This window comes from Engraulis encrasicolus, chromosome 22 (assembly GCF_034702125.1).
Source record: "Engraulis encrasicolus isolate BLACKSEA-1 chromosome 22, IST_EnEncr_1.0, whole genome shotgun sequence".
In the NCBI taxonomy this organism is placed as follows: Eukaryota; Metazoa; Chordata; class Actinopteri; order Clupeiformes; family Engraulidae; genus Engraulis; species Engraulis encrasicolus.
The window spans coordinates 28,660,435-28,670,434 of record NC_085878.1 but is presented as its reverse complement, the minus strand read 5'-3'; the positions used below and the strand labels follow the sequence as shown (position 1 = coordinate 28,670,434).

Here is a 10,000-nt window from a genome sequence, read left to right as displayed (position 1 = left end):
TGTGTGTGTGTGTGTGTGTGTGTGTGTGTGTGTGTGTGTGTGTGTGTGTGTGTGTGTGTGTGTGTGTGTCCACAGGGTGTGTGTGAGGAGGTGCACGAGTGGGAGGAGCAGCTGGACTCTTTGACGGAGACGCTGGATGAGACACTCAACACACACACACAGCAGAACATGGAGGATGTAAAGGTACACACACACACACACACACACACACACACACACACACACACACACACACACACACACACACACACACACACACACACACACACACACACACACACACACACACACACACACACACACACACATTCAAACACACACACACACATACTCATTTCAGAGGTACTTGGCACAGTGGTTACACTTTACATGAAGTTTACGTTACACTTAAAAGATGGTAAATAGTCTGGTCATTTTGATTTCATTTCAATATAGGCCTAATGTATATTAACCAATTTTAACCATATACAAGTACAGCAGCTACTTCGCTTCATGTACCTGACACTTGTTTACATACGTATGTGTGCGCACACACACAGAGCTGTGTTACAGTTGCAATTGAGATTCAGTGCAGGTACAATATGTCTGTACTGTATGTGCACAGCGTGTACTCTATGTATATGTACTGCATGTATTTGTGAAATCCATTAAATCCGTTTGTGCGATTGCAGGCCCATATCAGCGTCCTGATTGGTCGATCCCCTGATCTGGAGCGTCTGAACGAGCGGAGCTACACGCTGGCGCTGAGTGACACACACACTCACACCCCTCGCCTGCAGAGCCTCAACCGCCGTTGGAACACACACTCGGCACACACTCTGGAGACATACAGGTACACACACACGCAGACACACACACACGTACACGCACACGCACACACACACACACACACACACACACACACATACACATACACATACACACTGCACACATACTGGAGATGTACAGGTACAAACACAGGCACAGGCACACACACACACACACACACACACACACACACACACACACACACACACACACACACACACACACACACACACACACACACACACACACATAGCCATTGGACTGACTTTGTATTGTGTGTGTGTGCATGCGTGCAGTGCATTGCAGGGTGTGTGTGCTCAGCAGCAGAGTTTCCGTGAGAAGTGTGAGAGCTGGATGGAGCTCCTCGACAGCGCCGAGCGACAGCTAACACCTAGCATCTCCGCTAGCTACGCTAACCTAGTGGAGGAGCAGAAACAACACGAGGTACACACACACACACACACACACACACACACACACACACACACACACACACACACACACACACACACACACACACTCAAACCCAAAACTATAATCTAGTGACATAACTAGCATTAGCGTAGAGGCTATACGTATACATACACTGGTAGGCTATAGGTACCTCCGTGTTTTTGTTGCTGTGATCTTTGCTAATGTTCTTTGTAGTCATTTACTGTTGTTGTTGTTTGTTGTTTGTGCAGATGTTCCAGGCTGAAGTGTTCAGCAAACAGCAAATTCTTTTCTCCATCATCTCTGACGGACACTCGTTACTGTACCATGTGCAAGACAGGTAACATTCACATTCACACATTTACACATTTACACACACACACACACACACACACGCACACACGCACACACACACACACACACACACACACACACACACACACACACACACACACACACACACACACACACACACACACACACACACACACACACACACACGGGTCAAAGACGCCTATTTGGGCTCAGACGTCAGGTGGCGCAACAGCATTTAATGTCTATAAATTAATTAGTAATTGGTGGTTGATATGCTGCAATGAATATGCTGTTTGGATAGCCCACTAAAAACAAACAAACAACAAATTCATGCAATACTGCTACGGACTAGTGTGTGTACTTCAGTGTGATTCACTAGTCCAAATTAGAGTTCTCAACGGGCCTGAAAATGTCAACCCGACCCTACCCGGCCCGTGGCTTTTAAAGCCCGAGCCCGATGTTACCCGACACATCACTAGAATTATCTAACCGAACCCGGCCCGAGGCCCGAAGTCGGGGGTCGAGTTTCCCCACGTTATCCTATGGAGAATGACGGGTTGTGGTGGGTCTTTAAGGGCACTTATGTGCAGTAAATTGCATAACCCACTTAAAAACCTAGGGAAAAGATATTTTCCACAATAGAAACATAATATGAAATGGGGAAACGTTCTTGCTATTTAAGCAGAATCATCCACAGCGCGATTTCAATAACCGCCTCTTCACGGCAACAACAATCTATCCACCTTTTGTTTTGACTTCTAAATGTAGGCTTACTACATTTCCACCCCGTGTATCTGATTAAATGTAGGCTACGTGAAGTTGCCCCTCCCTCCTTGTTTGTTCATATGCGTGGATGAGATGGAAAGCCTGGCTGTGCCAAACATTGTTTAAAAGTTTCATAAAATGTTGGTCGGCACACAAGGTTTTGGACATACTAATTTCTAGTGGCACCTGGGCTACGGTTGGTGCATTGATCAGCCATGTAGCAAAAAAGACAGATAGGTGAGAGGATGAGATCTTCCTCGGCTGGCGAGCGCTCCGCATGTGTGTGCGCCCCAAGACCCGACAGTTGCTTAAAAGTCAATTTGAGCACGAAAACAGCAAAGACAAGGTGATATTTCATTCAAACAGGGCCTACACGCTCCAAATAAAACATTTGCTGAGGGGATTTTCAACCAGACCGCAGCGCGAGCAGACAGTCAGTGTGAAAAGCCAAGTCTACCGGCACCTTCGCTGCCGCTCGCTTACCATCGGTGCACGAGCCATTTAAATCCTAGTGAAGTGGCATATCGCAACAGCACATGCGGATTAGCCAAATTATATGCAACAAAGTCGCCAACAAAGCGTGGATTTAACGTTTAATACGCATATGCCAACGTTGTGTGAATACGTGGAAAGGATAACCTAATTGGAAAGCCACTGTCCTTTCTAGTATAGCCTATGTAGAAGACCGCTTCGGTTTCGTTTCACCTCATGGGGAAAACATAATTTCCATGCACTGCATTTGCTGAGACTACTAAGCAATAAAGTTAGCGATCAAACTAAAAATATTGGTTGTTGTCATTACAGCATTTAATATGCTAGGCCTACTATGGCTGTTGTTTAAAATAGTCATTGGATTGCCAACCGTCCCTTGTATTAAGAAACAAAAGTATGGTTCCATGAGCTGACATGGGACTCAATATCGTTAAAATTGCATCTAAGAACTTTTTTCCCGTTTTTATTAGTTTGCGTAATTGTAGCCAATGTAGGCCTAGTTTTTCTGTGCGTTCCGGGACCTCTTTCCAACTCATCATCGCTGTGATGTGATGTTTGTTTTGCGTTCTGGTACCTTGTGATTTACAAATAATGCACTGCGCAAGGTTGCATGCAGCAGCCTGCCAGACCTTCGTTACGCAGGCCTACATATATTTAGATAGATAGGTCTAGCTTTACTGACCCATCAAGGGGAAATTCGCCATGATTCACGGTAAACAGCAGAACTGATTTTTTTTTCACTGGGCGGAAAAGATTGAGCCCGCGGACCGAACCGACCCGAGCCATATGCTTATATTTTCGACCCGAACCCGGCCCGAACCCAAAGGGCCCGTCGGGTTTTTCGGGCTGACCCGACCCGTTGAGAACTCTAGTCCAAATGGGATAAAATGCAGAGAAAGAATTTCCCCTAGGGGACTAAAAATTGGCTCCAATCTCCAATTGGCTTCGTTTAGTGGTACTGGCTGTCATTGCACTGCCCTGACGTGTGCTACTTCTGAAACATCACTGACCCACACACACGCAAACACACACAGACGCACGCACGCACACACGCACGCACGCACGCACGCACGCACGCACGCACGCACGCACAAACACACAGTAGATGCCAAATGAAGATGGTAAACTAATGATGACTGTGATGGTGATGATGATTATAATATCTCTATAAAGTGTGTAGTTATAATATACCATGCGCTGCCCTGCAGGGAGGACTTCATCCAGCAGATGGCGCAGCTGAGTCACGAGTGGCAGGCTGTAGTGCATCGTTGTCAGAGGAGGCGTGGCCTAGTAGAAGGTTTGCTATGGCAATGGGATCGCTACCGCCACCTACTGGAGACCACACGACGTTACCTAGACAACGCATCTCCAGTCCCACTTCCCTGTTACCCAGACAACGCATCATCAGCATCAGCACCGGCGCTCTCTGAGCAGCAGGTGGAGCCCATCGCTCTTCAGCAGGCACGCGTCATGCTGCACCACATACAGGTAACACACACACACACACACACACACACACACACACACACACACACACACATGCACACACACACAATACTCAACACTCTACACCAGGCATGACTTATGCTTGCTGTGCAACATACAGTGGCGATAACTACATAATATGTGTGTGTGTGCGTGCGTGCACGCATATGTGTCTTTGCTTGTGTGTAGGTGTGTGAGCGGTCGCTAAAGCGTCAGCAGGGGGGTTACATCTTGGCGATGGAGGCGGGCCGGCAGCTGCTGCACTGGGAGGGCCCTAACGGAGAGGAGACGTTGCTAAACGACGTGGGGGCAGAGCTAGCGGAACTCCAGGAGCAGTGGAGGAGTGTCACCCTCGCACTCGACGCCAGGAAGAGACAGCTACACGCGCTACTCAAGGTTAGCATTGCTAACTATTCACACTGCACACTCACACCAGCTGCATGCTGTCTGCTCTAAACCGAGAAGGTTTTAAATGCTGGACTGAATAAAAGATTATATTGATGATGATGAGGATGATGTTGGCGGACGGCAAGGGTGCCGGAACGAGTTTTAAAGTGCATTTTTTTCCCCTGATTCTTTATTTCTTAAAAAAAATATCACTTGCCGGCACCTTTGGCAGATTGTGGTGGTGATGATTGTGGTGGTGGTGATGGTGGTGATGGTAGTAATGGTAATGATGGTGGTGGTAGTGAATGGTGGTGATGATAATGGTGATGGTAATGATGGGTTTGATGATGATGATGAGGATGATGGTGATGATGATGATGTGTGGTCCTGATGGTGATGATGATGAAGATGTGTGTTGGGTGATGGTGATGATGATGGTTGTCGTGAATGGTGATGATGATGCTGCTGCTGCTGCTGCTGATGATGATGATGATAGCGGTGGTTGTGACGATGCTGCTGCTGATGATGACTGTGACAGTGATCATGATGACGAGGATGATGATGATGATAATGAGAATGGTGGTGATCATTATGGTGATGATGATGATGGTGGTGATGATGATGTTGATGATGATGATGAGGATGATGATTGTGTTGATGATGATGAGAATGGTGGTGATCATTATGGTGATGATGATGTTGATAATGGTGGTGATCATTATGGTGATGATAATGATGATGGTGGTGATGATGTTGATGATGAGGATGAGGAGGAGGATGATGATTGTGTTGATGATGATAGTGAGGATGACGTGAGTAACTGTACCTAAGTGCTTCATGTGCCGCTGCAGAGCAGTCAGTGATATAGTTGAGGCCTGACTTAAATCAAACTAGTTCAACAATACAGGACAGGGGGAGCTAGTTTGACTTTAACATATTATGCCCCGCCCTCCAAACTAAGGCTCCACCTCTCAAATCACTCCTCTGTTTGTTAGTCATGTGCAAACCACAGAAGACATCCATAGACATTGTTAGACATTTTTAGACGTTAGGAGACATCCTTCGACATAGTTAGACAATCAAAGCCACCACACTGACATTCAATGTCTACGTGACAGCAGGAGATTGAGTGTTTTAATGAGTGAGTGTGTCAAGGTGACTATGTGAAAGTAGGAATGTGTGAATGAGTGTATTAATACAAACGTAGATTCGTAAATGAGGATTTGATAAACTAATGAATGAAAGAATGAATGATGAATGAATGAGCATTGATCTGAGAGAGAGAGAGAGAGAGAGAGAGAGAGAGAGAGAGAGAGAGAGAGAGAGAGAGAGAGAGAGAGAGAGAGAGAGAGAGAGAGAGAGAGAGTCCAAGGGGGGAATTTGATACAGGAAGGGGTGATATAGAGGTGGGCAGGGACGGAGAGTTGGCATTGGGAAGAGAGTGATGAGGGTGGAAAACCAGAGAGAGAGAGAGAGAGAGAGAGAGAGAGAGAGGAGACAGAGGTTGCAGGGGGAGGAGAAAGGGAAGTGCAATGGACAGAATGAAAGAGGCTAGGGAGAAAGAAAGAGAGACGATGGCAAAATAGAGAGAGCTTGGGCTGTGTGTATGCGTGTGCGAGTGCGAGTGTCGCAGTGTGTGGAGCAGCCTACAACAGCAGCAGCTGCAGCAGCAGAGAACAGTGAGGCAGGGAAGATGGCTGCCTGCTTCTCTCCTCTCCTCCCTTTACTCTCCTTCTCTCTTCTCTCTCCTCCACTTTCATTATCCTCTCCTGCTATATCCTACCTTTTCTCTCTCCTTCTCTCCTGTCCTCTCTACTCCCTTTTTCCACTCTCCTACCCTCTGTCCTCCCTCTTTCTCTTTCTCTACCACCCATCTCTTCTACCCTTTCTCTTTCCTGTCCCCTCTCCTCATTTCCTATCCTCCTCATCCTCTCTCTTTCTTCCCCCTTTCCTCCTCTCTTCTCACCTCTCCCCTCCTCTCTGTCTTCCTGGATAAGGTAACAGACTGGCGACATTCTAACGGTAATGATGACCTAGCATTTTCTGCCTCAATGCACTGTGTGTGTGTGTGTGTGTGTGTGTGGGTGTGTGGGTATGTGGGTATCATTTTCTTTTATGCAGTGTTCACTATTTAGCATTCATGCCCAGTGCTGTGTTGCAGTGTGTCTCTGTACGTGGGCTTTACCATGTTTTCCATGCTGGTCAGAATAAATGCTATTGTCAAGTCCTGCCAAACGCAAATGTGAAGTTGCGCTGTGGTTACTGCTTTGCTGCTATGGAGGTAGCAGGATTCATTTGTGTGCTTTTCATGTGCTCTCGGAAGTAGATTATTATCCAGTCTCGTAAACTTGCAAGTAACCCTGCCGGCGTTTGGTATTTACCATCCCAGAGCACATGAATGCACGGTTAGTCCCAAAGCGGTTAGCTATTTCAGGTGTTAGCCGTAAAGGTGAACTTAGGTGGGTAGGAGTTTTTAAGCAGATGGCACTTTGACTTTGTGGGCGAACATATCGACGGACAGACAGACAGACAGACAGACAGACAGACAGATAGACAGACAGACAGAGGGTCATTGCAGTACCTGTCCCAACTCCGTCCTGGGGCAGGCTTTAAAACTGCTTGTGAAATAAGACATGATAGACAGACATTGGTCGGCAATCACATGATGCTGTACATTGATGCATATACATGTTGACGATATAATTAAATGTTGCGTTCAGCAAAAAGTCCCCAAAGTCCTTGTTGGTCTATTCAAAATGAGACATTTGGGGATTAGTGAGACTTTAAGTCTTTTACGAAATACTGGTAGTTGTATAATATTGTTATATAATTGTGTTGTGTGTGTCTGTCTCGGTCTGTGTCCGTGTGTGTGTGTTAAAGTGCTATGAGTGCTATCTAAACTATATTATTATTATGTGATACGTGTGTGTGTGTGTGTGTGTGTGTGTGTAGGAGTGGGAGTGCTGTGAGACGGCTATAACAGGGTGGTTGACGTTTAAGGTTGTAACGCAAAAAATGATGATGGAAAAAATTGAAAAAAATAAAATAAAATAAAGCACTTAGTGGTCTGTGGAATTTCACCTTATTTTTGCCATTTTTGGGAAAATGTGTCCTGCATCCACACATTGCATATAGTGGGGTCGTATTAGGCTCAGTCATTTCAAATTGGTGTTAAAGTTTGGTTTTCACTTCCAAGTTGAAGTTTAGGGTCTATAGAACAATTTGAGTTCGAGTGTCAAACACACAGATGACAAAATGGCCTGCGGGGGGCGCTCTAAAATATATAAACTGCTATAACTTTTGATTAGTTAAACCAAATTTAACATATGAGGTATGTATGGATTCAGCATGAAGAGGAGAAACCGGTGAGCTAAGTATTTGGTTGCCAGATTAAAGACACACTATGTAATAAACACACTTTTAGCCAATGGACAGCTAAATCCGGGCTTTTTTAAGATAAAGGGTGGAAATGCCCTCAAAGTTGCAATGAAACATAATTTATTGTTACAAGTTATTGTAAATAAAGCCTGGGTTATCACTTGACTTGACTTGATACCTATACACAAATATGGCTGCATAAAGCCTATGTGCTATTTAGCACCCAACTTGCAACTTTGAGTTTATGAATTCAGGATCATGAGTACCAGCTTTTCTTCCAATCAAGCCATCATTTTATTCACAACTTAAAAACTTAATATCTGGAAGAAAGTAAATCAATAATAATAATGATAATAATAATAATAATAATAATAATAATAATAATAATAATAATAATAATAACAATAATAATAATAATAATGATAAATGCTATGGGGAACACCATTTTTTACTTCATTCAAAAAACAAACAGAAGACCATAGGGCTAACATTTATTCCAATACTTCACTGTACAATAACTATGACAGAGAACAGATACAAAAACAGTCAGTGGTCAGTCTTAGAAATTGCATGTGCACTTGCACAGAGGTGTGCACTTTAACTCTGCCTTCACCGAGATCTGGCAGGTCTATTTGTACAAGTAGTAGTACAGCTGCACTTCACCTCTAGTTGGAATACATCTTTGGCAACTGCATCTTTGGTAGTGTAGTCCAAATCTGGGAACTGTTCATTTGTTACCAGATTGGCAGGCATTTCTGGCAAATGCAGATAATAAGAACGGTTTTCATTGCTGTCAACAAATGGACAGTTCCCAGATGACAGAGATGTCTTCATAACAGCAGATGATTGTGTCTACCATGTATGAAATAATCCTATAGTAATATTTAGTATGCTTGCCAAAGGCCTCTGCTTGCCCCCAGCAAGCATACTAATTGTTCTCCAACAGTTTATTTAGTATGCTTGCGGGAAAGCATACAATTGTTCATGTCATTATTATTCTACATTTTTCCATTCATCTCGGCCTATGGGAATCGCCATTCATTAGTACAGCGGCTTTGAATCGTTGCAGCGTTCGAGATAGAGACACGGTTCGAGTGCCAAAACGAACGGCTCGAAAAGGGCTCAGGGTGGTGTATTTTTCGCTGGCCTACCCCCTTTCATTCACTCACCAGACTCGTTTTCCCTCAATTTTCTCTCTGTTTTCCACCTCATTGACATGAATGGTAGAATGGTCAGATGTCACAAACTGTGGCAGTTAGAGTGAGAGGTGACCTGTCCTGGGGTTTTTAACTAGGTATCAACTAGGTAAAAGCATTGTCAGAGAGGTCTTGGCTCTGAATACAAACTGTGTGAAGATCATAAGCCAACTCTTAAAAGAGAGCAGTTTTAAAATCCCTATGATGTGACCCCATTCACTTGGGAAAAAAATGTGTGAACAGCTCAGCGCATAGGCCTGAATATGTCAACTTTTTGACTGAACCATTTGGCCCAGAAAAGTGATCTCAGCTTTGACATGAAGAGCAGGCTTGTGGCATTTTTGTGTCAATATCCTCTGACAACTTGCAAACAGCGTAAAAATAAGGCTGCACATATTACTCAGCTATTGACTGCCAAACTGTCACCTTTAGAATCTTCATTCATACACACACACACATGCAGCCTTGTAGAACTTTAGACCTCTGCTGTCACCTGGGCAACCGTGGCCTAATATGCTGCTGTGGCCACTCTATACAGTAAGTGGCAGTGGCCTACTGGGTAGGGTGTTGGTCTGTCAGAGGGTTGCAGGTTCGAATCCCACCCACACACACACACACACACACACACACACACACACACACACACACACACACACACACACACACACACACACACACACACACACACACACACACACACACACACACACACACACACACACATCTCTCTCTCTCTCGCACAG

The 10,000-nt window shown here is 44.8% G+C and overlaps 1 protein-coding gene across 6 annotated transcripts in view; it reads left to right on the top strand.

Moving 5' to 3' along the window:
• The window catches only part of LOC134438843 (nesprin-1-like), a 77,123-nt gene that overhangs the window by 45,298 nt on the left and 21,825 nt on the right, over positions 1-10,000 (top strand). For all 6 annotated transcript variants that reach the window (XM_063188535.1, XM_063188537.1, XM_063188534.1 and 3 more), the window contains 6 exons: positions 76-183; positions 672-832; positions 1,104-1,251; positions 1,491-1,579; positions 4,020-4,299; positions 4,486-4,692. In XM_063188535.1, coding sequence (XP_063044605.1) covers positions 76-183; positions 672-832; positions 1,104-1,251; positions 1,491-1,579; positions 4,020-4,299; positions 4,486-4,692 — 993 coding nt within the window. The remainder of the gene's footprint in view (positions 1-75; positions 184-671; positions 833-1,103; positions 1,252-1,490; positions 1,580-4,019; positions 4,300-4,485; positions 4,693-10,000) is intronic.